This window comes from Syngnathus acus, chromosome 2, assembly GCF_901709675.1.
Source record: "Syngnathus acus chromosome 2, fSynAcu1.2, whole genome shotgun sequence".
In the NCBI taxonomy this organism is placed as follows: domain Eukaryota; kingdom Metazoa; phylum Chordata; class Actinopteri; order Syngnathiformes; family Syngnathidae; genus Syngnathus; species Syngnathus acus.
This window is the reverse complement of record NC_051088.1, coordinates 25,297,106-25,312,101: the sequence shown is the minus strand read 5'-3', so window position 1 is coordinate 25,312,101 and position 14,996 is coordinate 25,297,106. Positions and strand designations below refer to the sequence as shown.

At 42.9% G+C, this 14,996-nt stretch overlaps 2 protein-coding genes and 1 long non-coding RNA gene across 8 annotated transcripts; 2 read left to right on the top strand and 1 right to left on the bottom strand.

Annotated features, from left to right (window-relative positions):
* Positions 1-5,171: 5,171 nt before the first annotated feature.
* LOC119119781 lies at positions 5,172-5,965 on the top strand. Its single transcript, XR_005097394.1, has 2 exons — positions 5,172-5,642; positions 5,719-5,965. It is a non-coding gene; the product is annotated as an uncharacterized LOC119119781 (long non-coding RNA).
* Positions 5,966-7,623: 1,658 nt separating this feature from the next.
* LOC119119739 (OX-2 membrane glycoprotein-like) lies at positions 7,624-14,913 on the bottom strand. Of its 5 annotated transcripts, none has more exons than XM_037246317.1 (7): positions 11,192-11,448; positions 10,664-10,717; positions 10,496-10,585; positions 10,131-10,382; positions 9,740-10,069; positions 8,919-9,030; positions 7,624-8,292 (listed from the first exon to the last, which is right to left on the bottom strand). In XM_037246317.1, the coding sequence occupies exons 1-7, from the start codon at positions 11,202-11,204 to the stop codon at positions 8,268-8,270; spliced, it is 876 nt and encodes a 291-aa protein (XP_037102212.1). In that variant the 5' UTR covers positions 11,205-11,448; the 3' UTR covers positions 7,624-8,267. The 5 variants fall into 5 exon arrangements, with proteins under 5 accessions (XP_037102212.1, XP_037102211.1, XP_037102215.1 ...); XM_037246316.1 differs by having other exon boundaries at positions 8,919-9,033; positions 11,192-11,446; XM_037246320.1 differs by lacking the exons at positions 10,664-10,717; positions 11,192-11,448 and adding an exon at positions 14,861-14,913 and having other exon boundaries at positions 8,919-9,033.
* Positions 10,601-13,202, top strand: gemin8 (gem (nuclear organelle) associated protein 8). Of its 2 annotated transcripts, none has more exons than XM_037246344.1 (4): positions 10,601-10,654; positions 11,390-11,431; positions 12,358-12,670; positions 12,835-13,202. In XM_037246344.1, the coding sequence occupies exons 1-4, from the start codon at positions 10,616-10,618 to the stop codon at positions 13,092-13,094; spliced, it is 654 nt and encodes a 217-aa protein (XP_037102239.1). In that variant the 5' UTR covers positions 10,601-10,615; the 3' UTR covers positions 13,095-13,202. The 2 variants fall into 2 exon arrangements, with proteins under 2 accessions (XP_037102239.1, XP_037102240.1); XM_037246345.1 differs by lacking the exon at positions 10,601-10,654 and adding an exon at positions 10,999-11,167.
* Positions 14,914-14,996: the final 83 nt, after the last annotated feature.

Here is a 14,996-nt window from a genome sequence, read left to right as displayed (position 1 = left end):
ACGAATCGTTCAACGAATCGTCCCCCCCCCCCCCCCACACACACACTGATCCTTTTTTTTATTTTTTTTATAAATCAAATAATCTAAAATCATGGTTTTTATAAATCAAATAATCAAAAATCATGGTCAAAACTGAACTGAAAGTGAAAGGTGCCACACCCGCCCTCACCCCCACTTTCTGATTGGCTGTTTGATCTGTGACGTCACACGGACACTATTAGGTACACCGCCATTTTCAAGTGTGCCAATCAGGAGGTGGGGGTGAGGGCAGGTGTGGCACTTTTCACTTTCATTTAAGCTTTGACCATGATTTTTCCCTAATGAAGTGGCCAGTTATTAGGAACACTTGAAAATGGCGGTGTACCTAATGGAGTGTCCGTGTGATTCCCTCGTTAAGCGCACCTGCGTGAAAAGTTTTAGCTCCTGCGGAACGTGAAAGAAGCTAAAACTTTTCACGCAGGTGCGCTTAACGAGGGAATCACACGGACACTCCATTAGGTACACCGCCATTTTCAAGTGTACCTAATAACAGGCCACTTTATTATCTTGGAAAACATGTTGGAATGCGGCCCCGAGGACTAGAGCTTGACACCTGTGACCTTTGACCATGATATTTCCCTAATAAAGTGGCCGGCCTGTTATTAGGTACACTTGAAAATGGCGGTGTACCTAATGGAGTGTCTGTGTGATTCCCTCGTTAAGTGCACCTGCGTGAAAACTTTTAGCTCCTGCAGAACGTGAAAGTGGCTAAAACTTTTCACGCAGGTGCACTTAACGAGGGTAGCTTGGAAAACATATTGGAACGCGGCCCTGAGGACTTGAGCTTGACACCTGTGACCTTTGACCATGATGTTTCCCTAATAAAGTGGCCTGTTATGAGGTACACTTGCAAATGGCGGTGTACCTAATGGAGTGTCCGTGTGATTCCCTCGTTAAGTGCACCTGCGTGAAAAGTTTTAGCTCCTGCAGAACGTGAAAGTGGCTAAAACTTTTCACGCAGGTGCACTTAACGAGGGTAACTTGGAAAACATATTGGAACGCGGCCCCGAGGACTAGAGCTTGACACGTGACCTTTGACCATGATGTTTCCCTAATAAAGTGGCCTGTTATTAGGTACACTTGAAAATGGCGGTGTACCTAATGGAGTGTCTGTGTGATTCCCTTGTTAAGTGCACCTGCGTGAAAAGTTTCAGCTCCTGCAGAACGTGAAAGTGACCAAAAACTTTTCACGCAGGTGCGCTTAACGAGGGCATGTTGGAAAACATGTTGGAATGCGGCTCCGAGGACTAGAGCTTGACACCTGTGACCTTTGACTATGATATTTCCCTAATAAAGTGGCCTGTTATGAGGTACACTTGAAAATGGCGGTGTACCTAATGGAGTGTCCGTGTGATTCCCTCGTTAAGTGCACCTGCGTGAAAACTTTTAGCTCTTGCTGAACATGAAAGTGGCTAAAACTTTTCACGCAGGTGCACTTAACGAGGGTAGCTTGGAAAACATATTGGAACGCGGCCCTGAGGACTTGAGCTTGACACCTGTGACCTTTGACCATGATGTTTCCCTAATAAAGTGGCCTGTTATGAGGTACACTTGCAAATGGCGGTGTACCTAATGGAGTGTCCGTGTGATTCCCTCGTTAAGTGCACCTGCGTGAAAAGTTTTAGCTCCTGCAGAACGTGAAAGTGGCTAAAAGTTTTCACGCAGGTGCGCTTAACGAGGGTAACTTGGAAAACATGTTGGAATGCGGCCCCGAGGACTAAGAGCTTGACACCTGACCTTTGACCATGATATTTCCCTAATAATGTGGCCTGTTATTAAGTACACTTGAAAATGGCAGTGTACCTAATGGAGTGTCCGTGTGATTCCCTCGTTAAGTGCACCTGCGTGAAAACTTTTAGCTCCTGCAGAACGTGAAAGTGGCTAAAACTTTTCACGCAGGTGCGCTTAACGAGGGTCACTTGGAAAACATGTTGGAACGCGGCCCCTCAAGGACTGGCGGTCGACACCCCTGGTTTAAGTGAAAAGTGCCACACCCGCCCTCACCCCCACTTTCTGATTGGCTGGTTGATCTGTGACATCATTCGGACACTCCATTAGGTACACCGCCATTTTTAGGTGTACCTAATAACAGGCCATTTCATTAGGGAAAAATCATGGCTGAAGCTTAACTGAAAGTGAAAAGTGCCACACCCGCCCTCACCCCCACTTTCTGATTGGCTGTTTGATCTGTGACGTCACACGGACACTCCTTTAGGTACGCCGCCATTTTCAGGTGAACCTAGTAACAGGCCACTTCATTAGGGAAAAATCATGGCCAAAGCTGAACTGAAAGTGAAAAGTGCCACACCCGCCCTCACCCCCACCTCCTGATTGGCTGGTTGATCTGTGACGTCACACGGACACTCCATTAGGTACGCCGCCATTTTCAGGTGTACCTAATAACTTTATGCATTTTTTGTACGTGTCAAGAATGTGTATTTGACTACTTGCTCTTTATTTACAGAACGTAAAACCCATATACATATTGTCATAAAGTAGTTAACCAAATGTCAGATTTTTGTTTTCATGCCGAAAAAAATAAAGACAAGGAATAAAACACCAGACAAGTTTTAACAGGTTTTAATGTTTAATGTAAAATAATAATAATAATAAAAGTACATTTCAAACCAGCAATCTAATGTGACATTGCAGTAGATATATTGGATAACAATATTTAGGCGTATATATGCATACACGTTATTTGAAGTGTTATGAAATCAAGATGACCCAAAGAGAAGCATCATCTCCCCGTTTTTGCATGACGGGGCATCCCTTCATGCAATAGAATTAGCCGTTAGCTTGGAGAAAACGTGCATCAAAAAAAGTGCTGTTTCACTGAGTGGTTCTTTCTGTCTTTCCTTGGCAAATTGTCACTCGACATTCTGGCTTCCATCGTTCACGCCAGGAGGGAGACGACGCAACACGTTCACTGACTGATCCGGGGGGGAAGGAAGGAAGGAAGGAAGGAAGGCAGGCAGAGTGGACCCATTGACTTTTGAACGGAACGTTCACTCACGAGCCAACACTAACAGGCACGCCAAACCTGCAAGTCACACCAGAATTATTTGACGGCAACCTCACAAAGGTCGCTGGTTTGCCAGTCTTCATGAAGTGGACCACGAAGCCAAGCATTTCTCAAAGAGAAGTGGGATTTCATGGCCCCGCCTCTTTTTCCTCATACTTACAAGTCACTACAAATGAAGGACATTTTTAAACCACAATATGTCAAGCGCAGGATGTTCTAAAGGGGAAGAAGCCAAAACAATGTTTTTCTTTGCAACATGTCATTGCACATCAATTACAGAAGGTAGAAGCAGCGCTCTTGACCAGACTGTACGCAGGGAGTATCAATTGGATTAATAGTTATTCATCACATTTATACTTCTTTTAATTGGATGGATGGATGGATGGATGGATGGATGGATGGATGGATGCCGACGAATGGATGCCGACGGATGGATGGATGGATGGATGCCGATGGATGGATGGATGGATGGATGGATGGATGGATGCCGATGGATGGATGCCGATGGATGGATGGATGGATGGATGCCGACGGATGGGTGTAAATTGAATTGCCATTCCTCAGTTGTGCCCTTAGTAATGACTGGCTGTTTATGGTGGGCAGGATGTGGTCCCCTCCCTTGCACATCCTGCTGGCTCAGAAGGATGCCACAAAACACATTCAAACCATTCATGTGGTTAAGGTTTTTTGGTTGTTTTTAGCTTTGAGTCGTCAATAAAATTGCAGATATAGGGAAAACCTTTTCACTTTTCAAAGTGTTGGTTTGTATTTGACACAAAAAGCCTAGTGTTCTACTGTAAGTTTGGGTGTGTGCATTGTTCTGCGTGTGGGAGGGAGCAAAGTATTTTTGTCATGGCCCGGCTTCCAACTGCAGCCTCCTCAAGGCTTCCTTCCCACCCATAGTAAAGACATGCCCTTTTGTCCAGGCTGAAACAAACACTTCTGTTTTGGAGCAAGAAAGGAGACCAATCGGACAAGAAAAGACAGGGGCTAAGACATTTTTGCACTGACTGATTCCTGGTCTACTGCTACAATAAATACAGCCAGTGTTATTATTTGGTCATGAGACTAATTCCGAATTGATTTGAATTATTATTTCTTTTATTTATAAAAACACTGATACATTCATGTAATGGATTTTCCATGGAGAAATGGGGAAAGAAGTCTTACAATGGTGAAAATATGAAATGTATTTAAAAAAATAAATCAAAAGAATTCTGACTGACTTCAGAGGTGGCGAATATATTCTATAAGATATGATATGATATAAGTGGGGGTAGACTGTCGTTTTAAATTGTAAGTTCACCTATCACCACTCGACGGACGGCCGATATGTGTTAGTTGTGCTTCCGCCTTTACACTTTAAAACTTGTCAAATTGGAACTATTGTGGGCAGACGGTTGAAGCTAAAAGGGAACTAGGCTTCAAAACACCACCGTCACATTTTCCTGACAAGAAAGGTGTGAAGAGAAAGGAGGGTGTTGACAAGATGACGCACACAGTGTGGAAAGGAAAGCAGCTCTGAAACCTGGGAGATGACCTTTTCCACCCTTGTCGAAAAAAAGGTCTTTGTTAAAAAGGATTTCTTTTCCAGTCTATGTCCCTCTCCTGCCAGGAGCTGCATCCATTTTCCAAAAAGAACTTACAACGGAGATACACGAACAAGCCGATGAGGATCAGGACTGCCGGCAGACCGCAAGCCAAGATGATGTTGACAATGAAGGGACTCACTGCTGCACATTAAAAAAAGAAAGAAATACATCAACGTTATGCTCTCAGATGTGTGAGGAGGGGAAAGAACCATTTCCTGCATTTGATTTCCCCAATAATACAGCTTCTCTTCAAAGCCAAGGCCATGACGAATATCAAAGTTTGAATAGTCACTTGACTCAACTTGGGAGTTAAAGAATTGGAATGTGACTTGAGGCATGAACGCCTGACAAATTTAAGGGGAAGTCAATCCCTAATTTGTTTTTTTTGTAATAATATGCGTCTCCTCTCGTCAGAACGCAGCATTAAGATTAATATTACGTTTGTGGAATATAAGATAAGCAACAAAATATATCCATCTCAGAGGGCGGCCATTTTGTCAAATTGAGGGACAAACAGTCTTAGTAGAGAGGGCACAAAGAGTGCAGTGAAGGCCAACTTGTACCACACAGCTCAAGAATAATCAACAAAGACCGGAGATGGCAAAAGTACGTACATGCTCACACACTGGGAAAAGTAGATGAGTCTTGTTGTAGGTGCAGATTGAAAAAAAGTCTCTTTTCAAATGTAGGGAGTGAAAATAGAGAAATTGCCAGAAAATTTCAAACTGAAGTCAAATACAGAAAGTGAGTGAGTGAGTGAGTGAGTGAGTTACTTCCCAGCACTGCCAACCACTGAACTCACCAATCACGCTGACGCATGCGATCGATGCCTTCTTGTGAGCCCGCAGGGAAGACGTCAAAGATGCAGCGAAAGCAGCCCTCGTGCTCAAGCCGCACCTCTATAATGGTGATGGAACTGGAGTTCTTTTGCCAAGAGACGAGCTGCACGTTGGAGTCCTGGTGGCTAACGCGGATGGACGCTCCGGGTTGGTACGCCAGCAGGAGCTTGTTATCTTTGTCGAGCCAGCGCACTTGATGGACAGTGTCGCGGTAACACGGCAGCCCAATAGGAGGGGACGGCCTGCCTGCTTCGGCAGAAGCTAAGACCGCACCTGAGACAATACAATGGCAAGGCTGATTGGCTGGCTGGCTGGCTGGCTGGCAGTGAAGGAATTCTCAATATCTCTGACATCATTGTTAAGCCATGACATTTATTTTCAAACGTGTCACAGTGACAATGTTAGTGTTGCCAAATGATGATTTTAAAATTGAGATGAACTTTTCATGAAATAAAATTGTTTATTAACCTTGTGTGCTGGATGTCCCGCCGATCCAGAGTAGCAGAGTAAAATGCAGACCAAGTCCAAACATGTTCAATTGCAGCAAGCTCACCAACACGTGCTATGCTATCAAACAACGTTTCCACCGATTTGAATGAACTTTTCAAATACTTTGAAATGATGCAGCTGATGATGTCTTCCAAATGATCACCTGATTGATTTTCATCTCGTTTAAGCCATGACAGCCATGATAGAGCTTCACCACTCCAAGTGCGATTACCGTATTTTCCGCCCTAAAAGGCGCACCTAAAAACCTAAAAATTTCTCAGAAAGCCGACAGTGCGCCTTATAGGCCAGTGCGCCTTATATATGGATCAATTGATGAATTTGTTGATCCATACTGGTTGTACACAGTGCTCTGCCAAAATGTTTCAGTACGTTTTAGTACGACTAGTAAATTACAAGGTCGCATCGCTTCCCAACATTACGGCAACTGGAGTCAGGGGGCGTCACCGAATAGCTGTTGTACCCGCGAGGCTATTTCATTTAAAAATAGGCTGCTCTGTTAATGTTTCGAGTAAATCTACGGATCGATATGGAAGGGAAACATAGGTAAGTAGTACCAATGCGTTAGATCGAACTTTAGTCAGTTCTGATCATTTTATAGGAGATCGTTTGAGAAACGCGATTGTTTACAGAGGGCTCGTTGGTTATTGGCTAGTGGATGCATACCGCAACCCTAGTCAACCTCAGTTTGATGCAGTATAGCTTCTATTTTATGCGCCTTATAATCCGGTGCGCCTTATATATGGACAAAGTTTTAAAATGGGCCGTTCATTGAAGGTGCGCCTTATAACCCGGTGCGCCTTTTAGGGCGGAAAATACGGTAGTTTTCAGAGCCTGAAACAAAACAATATAAAAGGTCAATGTTTGGCTCAAAGTAGTCCATTTCCATTAGTTTTTTTTTCCTCAAAGCTTAAATATTTCAACAGTGTATTTATCTATTTATTGAAATCACTTTTTTGTCACTTTCCATCAGGTACCACTGTTCACTTAACATGGTTTGCTTGATCTTTGTCAAAAATATTTTGATTTTATTTGTCGACGCTCTTTATTGCTCGATGACATTTTTAAAGTCTTTTTTTTTTTAATCCTTATTACTTTTAGGCCGAGATGATATTCTGTATCCCACTGCTTTATCACTTACTATCACTATCACATACCAGTTTGCTCTCATAGCTAGCTTTTGAACTAGCTAATCAGAGAAGCGTACTTCAATTCTGAATATTGATTCAAAAAAAAGAATCTGCAATTACAATCAGGTTATCTAAGGAGAAACTGCTATTCAAACGACGTTCTCAAGCACAGAAATGAAGACTTACAGGTCGGAAGATGAATGACTAAATGAAGGCAAATAAAACTCACCCGCGGTCAGACTGCTGGATTTGTAAATGTCGGTAATTAGTGTGTTTTCAACATTTCCGATGAAAGGACGCCATGACTTCTTCCAAGGAAGGAGTAGCGAGCAACAAGTGATGCGGCTCAGGATAAGCTCGTTAGCCAAGGCCTCCTTCCTTCCCTCCCTCCCTCCGCCAATGGATTCGTTCAAACCAGGAAAGTGTGACCTCCAGTGGCCATTGTCTGTCCTGCAGTCATTCAAATCACTAACGTCTTATTCAAACACAGGTCGAGTGCGTGAATGTTTTATTTGAACTCAAACATAAATCTACATATTTCATCTTTAGTACTGCAGCAGAAGAGGGCATTGCATTGAACTTGCACAATTATATACGTGTGTATTTTCAAATCAGCGTCAACATAAAAATCAAACTTATATATCAATCAAACATACATATATATATATAATTTATAACGTAACCATAATATAAATAAGATCCAGCGTGTATAAAAATAATTCAGAGAAGTTTAAATTTGCAAATGAGCCAAATGTTTTTTCTAAACATTGGATCTGAAAGTGTGTCAGGTATATCCAATGACTTCAACGGTCTGTCTTCAGTTTGCCAAGAATCTTTCAACTGAAAAGCCCAACTAGGATGCACAAAAACGTCCCTTTTGAGAATGACTTGACTGTTCCTTCTACAATGGTATGAACTTAAGGTATCATTCCGATCAGCTGAGTAAATGACAAACTCAAGTAGGTGTGTCTTCCTTTTCAAAGGCTAATGAAATACCACCAAAGCCCCAAGACATTGACTTGCTGTAAGTGAAACATTCTGAAGCTGCATAAAGTGCTGGGTTGAAATTGGCTGCTAAGTTGGTTCATTCTGCTGATCGCCAAGCTGCAAGCTGTCTGGGAGAGCCCACGAAAAACTACACAACTGACCAGAACTTAAACCTGTGAAGAGGAACCAAAACAAGGAACATGATAAGTTAATCAAAACAAGTTCATCCGGGTGTTCTTGTTTTGAATTGCCCTTAATAGTTCCAGTAAAGTGAAAATGAAAATGTTTTCTAAATGGGATCAACACACAGAGGGAGGGGATAACAATGAATAGTTAATAGGTTCAGTCAAGTGAAAATGTTTTCTGAATGTGATAAAACCACATAGGGAGGAGGAGATCATTATCACATATTTGAAAGATTAAAGATATTGGCAAGAACACAAAACGAGGCTTAAAAACTTGTTTGGCTCTAGAATGCTGTGGGTATGGCCACTCTAAAGCAGCCACACCAAGGTGGGAATGAATAATTAGGATCATTGTTACATCCCTAGCTAGCTAGCTAGCAGCACGTTGTAACTGTGCCACCAGATATGTGCCGATACAGAAATGTCTGTCTGACAAAAGCAACGTTTCAGCTAAGCAATGTCATTTCATAACATTCCCATCGTATTTCTGAGGGTACAGTTACAACTTGGGAGCTGAAGATCAGGGGATGCTGCTTTGAGAATAATTGTCAATTGTTTGTCGATGTGGAGACGGCTTGTGATTTAGGGCTATACAAATCAACTTGACAACTCACCTCTTTGGTTTTCTTCCAATGCGGACTCCTAGGACTATGAGGACCATCACACCAATCACAGCCATCACAACGCTCACAGTAGGAATGACTCTTGTTTTGGGTGGTGCTCCACCTGCTTTAAAAAAACAAACAAACAAACACCGATGTTTATACTCACCTTGCAAACACTGCACCTTCTACTGCAAATCAAAACATGAAGAAAATGAGATGTCATTTGTTTCAAAATAAACATTACAATGACTCCGAACTCAGTTATCATGTCAACATCTAAGTGAAACAGAAAGTGACTTCAACTTTCACTTTTATTTTGACAGACACTGCCATAATAAACAAGTCATGGAAATGACACTTAAAGCAGGCTTCTAAATTGGGCGGAGATGAACTGAAAGAGAAAACACTGTAGACGCCAGGCTTACATCAGAGACCAACTTTTTTGTGTGTGGACAATTTGGAAATCGGCGCATGTGCGACCAGCAATGTGTCAACATTGCGACAGCTCTCATCTTTGTGTCATTACTTGAGAAGTAAATGTCAGGTGGAACTTGAGTTTTGGTGGTTAAACCACTCCAGAACCTCGGACTAAAACCGGATCGGAGGTAAACAAAAGCAATCCTGTTAATTCAATGAATCCGTTCTAGTCACCAATAAAGACTTGCTTGGGCTTGACTGTATTCAACCATTTCAGCCTAACATTTTGTGCTTGTGTACGATTTGAGTTTGAAGGACAAACATTTCCGTCATAGATTTGAGTTGTTTAAAAAAAGTGGAACGTTTGTTTCATCAACATTTCAAGGAAAAAGATGGTTGGAAAGTGTACATACCTGTGTCTTCTTCCTCCAGGCTGGTGGCATCCCAAGAAAAAGGGACCCTCACCATCCTCTTTTGACTGCTGCTTTGCACCACGCAATCCACATGGCCGTCCCAACTCCCCACCACCAGCATGGTGACATTGTGAGTGCTGCTGAACGTGCCGTCCTCGTTGCCTACCGTGGTGGACACCGTCTTGTTTAAAACGGTGGCGTTGTGCGAGAAGTCCCAGCGGATGAAGGGTGGCGGTTTCCCGGTGGCGGAGCAGCTGAACACAACTGTCGCGGTTCCGTCGGTGAGCCCGCCTTCTGGTTGATCTGCTGTTGCGTTCACCTCAGAGATTCCTGCCAAATTTAGCAGCCTTTAGCAAATGGTACGAGTCGTCAGACTGACGATTGGTTTTACCTTGCACGGTGAGGCAGGTCTGCTTCCTTTTGGAGGGCTCCGGGAACACGTTGAAGATGCAGATGTAACAACATTCGTCTGCCCACGTGGCGCTCTTCAGGGTGAGGGACGCCGAGCTGAGGGACGTCTCGTTGAGAATCACCTTGCCCCGGTAAGGCTCGTTGATGTGCTGTCCGTGGTCCTCGCTGTAAGATGCCACATTCTCAAAGCGATTGTCCCGCAGACGCCTCTGCCACGTCACCTGCTTCACACCTGAGGCGAGCCAGGTCAACGACTTGTGAGGGGAGCAGCTTGCAGAGCAAACGTAGCTTCTGAGCAAAAGGGTGCGACAGCACTGCACTTTGACTGACTGACTGACTACGTACCTTTCTGGTTGTGCAGCTCGCACTTGTAGAAAGCATCCATGCCATATTCCACGGTTGTCTTCCCCAAACCGGTGACCTGCACGCTGGCAGCTGAAACACAAAAGAGTCCATGCTTTAATCATGGCAACAAATCGTGCAGGTCGCTCTCGTATTTTGCAAGTAAGTCACCCCTTAGAAGCAGGAAAGGGAAGAGCAAAAACTGCTGCCGCATCTTGCAAGTTGCTGCAGAGAACAGAGGTGACTTTCTTTCGGTTCATGTTTGCTGTAAATAAAAAACGAAACCGAAACAAAACTCGTGATGACATTGACGACATAAGGTTAAAGCAGATTGATTTAACGCCCACTCTTAGAACTCAGTTGTGTTACAAACGGGCAAAGTGGGCGAAAATAACCGAAAATAATAACCAAAAGTCGGTATTGTTTGGGAAAATGTATTTAGCAGAAACATAGCCTACAAACGTTTTTTTTTTTTTTTTTCGTAGAAAGAACATATAAAAGACAGATCAAAGCAGACATTCGAAAAAGCAGCACAACATTGAAGATTAAAAAACAATTCGGTTGCTGTTTATTTACTAACAACCACTGTGCGGCGGTAGTGAGTGGTTTTTGCAAAGGCTGCTGGGAAATGTTGAGTTTTTGTTTGTTTTTTTAACTCAAAACAGATTGTGAAATGTGAGTTATTCAGCAAAAACTTACCTTCTGCGTTCATCTATTTCGTGACAGCGGGCGAAAGTCGGGCTGTTTTAGTTGTAGTTTAAGAGGCGTACACGTGTTTGTTTGGGAGATGCTAGCGCCTAATGCTAACAGATCGCCTCTCTTGTTTGGTAGCAGCCATGCTAACCTGCTCTTCGTCTGTCTGCTTGATGCTTATATCTCTTCAATATTCCTCCTCAGATTGTTGCTACTGTCGCCGGCACTGAAGAGCGAGCGCACATGGTGAGAGCTTCGCGAGGATCGATAGGGGCGTACTCCAGCCACAACTTCATAAGCGAATGACAGTTTCGCATTTGACTGACTGACTGACTGACTGCTCTTTTTTTTTCCAATTTGTTGGCGGTTGGCTAACCAATTTGACTGATCCTCTCCAGAGTGGAAAGAAAAATAAATAACCAAACTGACAAACTTTGCTTGTGGGTAAAAAAAAACCGACAGTAAAGTATAACATACCCCGGATAAGCAAATGATTTCAGCCTCAAACGTGAACGCTTATTTATAGAACTTTATAAACGTTTTTCGTTCTTTGACATCTCCTTGGATTGAGAAAACTTGAAAATTTTCGCTAAACAGATCATGAATACATATAGTATTTAGTATAGTATAGCAGCATACAGTATGAATAAGGACTGGGCTTGAAATCAGATGATTATCGGAATACAAGTGCTCTTTATAATTTGAAACATTGTTAAAAACATGTGCTAGTATGTCTTTTTGGAGCAAAACTAAGGATTGGGCTTGTTTGTAACATTAAAATATTATAGCTTGCAAACAAGCCAACAGACTGTACGCAACGAGACTGTGTTGGTCGCACTGATTTCTCACGGGGGGGAGCGATCTATTGCATTCATCACGTCATCTTTGTTTCTAAGTTTTAATATCTTGTGTGTTGAGACATTTTTGGGGTAGAGAGAAATGCTCTTAGCTGACGTTAACAGTTTTGGCTGATGCTTCACTTACAAAGTACTTTGTGAGGTCCTGCCTCAGGCTTGCAAATGCTGGTCAGGTTAGAATAGAATAGAATAGAATAGAATAGATCTTTATTTGTCATTGTCACATGTACAACGAAATTTAAATAGGTTGTGCATGGTATTGACCCCTCAACTGCCATGAATGCTAATACCAAAGTCATGTCTTCTCCTCGACAGGAGGACGGAAGCGCTCAAACGTCCTGGTTTTCCAGCCCCGTCTACAACCGATACTGGCAGCACTACCGCCAAGCGATGGCCTGGCACCAGAGGCACAGGCGGGCCTACCAGAAAGCCTTGGAGGCCGCTTCCGGCCCCATCTACCGCCGCCAGCGAGAGCGCTACGCAGACTGGCGTGCGTGCCAAAGTGACAGTGAAGCAGAAGAGGAGAGCAGCTCGGACGATGAGATCGAATGCGACGTCAGTAACATGGAGATCAGCGAGGAGCTTCGGCAATATTTTGCTCAGACCGAGAAACACAAAGAGGAATTAAGTAAGTAGACAAATAATGAAATTGTAAGTTCTTTTTTTTTTTCTCGAATGTCTTTCTTTTCTAATTCATTCATCCAGAAAAAGTTGTATTGTTTTGCCGCCCCAAATTCAGTGAATAAATAAAGAAACACCGGTTGACTCGATTACTCTCGCTGTCCTCCGCAGGGCAGCAGCAACAACTTGAGGCCGAGCAAGAGGACAGCTACGTCCCAGCCGATCGGGACCTGCGCAGCGCCTGCCGGCAAGCCAGCGTGGCCCCGCCCACCGAGCGGCCGGGTGAAAGGCGTGGGGCCGAGATGAAAAAGCTGTACGGGGAGGATGCCGCCAAGATTCTGGCCATGGAGACGGCCATGCAGCTCACGTTTGACAGAAACTGTGACCGCAAGCAGCCCAAATACTGGCCCGTCATCCCACTTAAACTTTAAGTTTGATTTATTTGGCATATTAAAAGTGGAACACAGAAAATAAGAGATCTTTCAAAAGACTTCATGTAACTGTGGATTTGTTGACGTTGGGACAATACATTTCAAGATAGTCTCATTTTGGGAGGAGGGGACGCTTGTTGCAACTTGTCTTTTAGAATAAAGTCATGTTTGGAGGAAATTGGGTTTTCAGGTACAGTGGCGCCTTGAATTTGTGCTTTGACTTGTGAGTGCCAACTTGAGACACACTGTATATTTTAAAGCCACTCGCAGTTGCCGTTTCCTCTAAACTTTCATTTAAAAACAAGGATGCGATGTTCCAAAGTGATGATTCAAAACAACCACCCAATGCTGCCTTAAGTACGGCCTGCTAGCATAATGCTAACATATAATGGAAAATGCAATTGACATGTGCACGGGTAGCATTAATAGTCCTTGTTTTTTAACCCTTTGAACAACATATTTGTTCACAAAAAAGGATCCTCACTGACATATTTTTAGCCTCTATGAAAATGACTTGTACACATTACAGTGTAATGTTGTTTCAGTCGGATTGTGTAAGAAAAAAGATTTTTCTTCTTTGGTGTCTGCGTAAGCATTATACTGCCTCCCAGTGGCCGAAGCAATTAAATTCTAATGATCTACTTTAATTTAAAAAGCAGAATACTAATAGTTTGCTTCGTTAAAACCAATATTTTGGGGCAGAGGCTGGAACGACCCAATGGCATTTCCTTTTCATTTCAATGTGGAAATATTTGAAATAATGTTTTGAGTTACTTTTTACAAACCTATGTGGCTGATAACACAAGTTAAAATGTGTAAATAGTGAGGGATCAAGACAACTTGACTTAAGCTATTGGCAAAGCAGAAAAAGCAGCAAGATGAAAGAATGACAACAAGGCAGCATTAACAATGATCATTTGGATTTTTTCCTTTCTTTAAATTTTAATCTGTTAGCTTTTGCCTTTACAGAATGACTAAAGGGGATCTTTTTTCCCACAATTGTTTGGCGCCCCCTGGTGGCCAGATTTCTTACCATTTGCCGACTCTCACGTCACGTACCCCAGCCAGCCCCCGTTTTCCAAATCTAGTCATCTTGTTGATGACTTGATGTTACTCCCAGCCAAAGCCACCTCCCCATCATACAACATGTGGCCTTCAACTTTAGGATCATTTTCCTGCCATTTCTTCACGACCTCCAGGTGTGCATACACCTAAAATGGAAAAAAATGTTATTTAATATATATATTAAAAAAAAAAAAGTAGACGCACAAGAAATCAGGTCATGTTTTGTGTCTCACTTTGTGTGTGTGTGTGTGTGTGCTGCATTTCACTTTGTCACTGTGCTGGCTGTTGGGAGGCTTTGCTCTACGTAATGCGCCTTGCTTGACGATTGTGCATCTCTGTTAATCAGTTTAAAGGATTAAAGGGAAAAGAAACCCCACTCTGTCTGCTGGCTTTCACCGTTTCACTAAACCTGCATGTTATTTTTTATTTTTTTTTCTCTTCCTAAACGCAGCTTGGAAAATGTAATCGCCAAAGTTTGTTCATCATCACTGAGTGCACATGCGGGCAACTAAGCTCCCTTCTTAAACTAGATTACAAAATGTGTCACATCCCACTAACTATGACTTTAAGGCAATTGAGAATATGACAGCCACAAGCTCTTTAAGAAGAATGATTTCAATTGATACGTTTGCTGACTTGATTGATTTGGTGAGCATTTGAATGCATCCATGACCATGAGAAGACGGCGTGGTTGTACACACCTCATCGTCAGCTCCTTGTTGAGATGTTAATTGGATTTTCATTGAATGATCTGCTTGCTTGGCTGTGGTGGATTAAACGGGCTGCACACAGTGCCATTTTTATTGTCATGTGAGGACATATGTTTTCACTCCAACT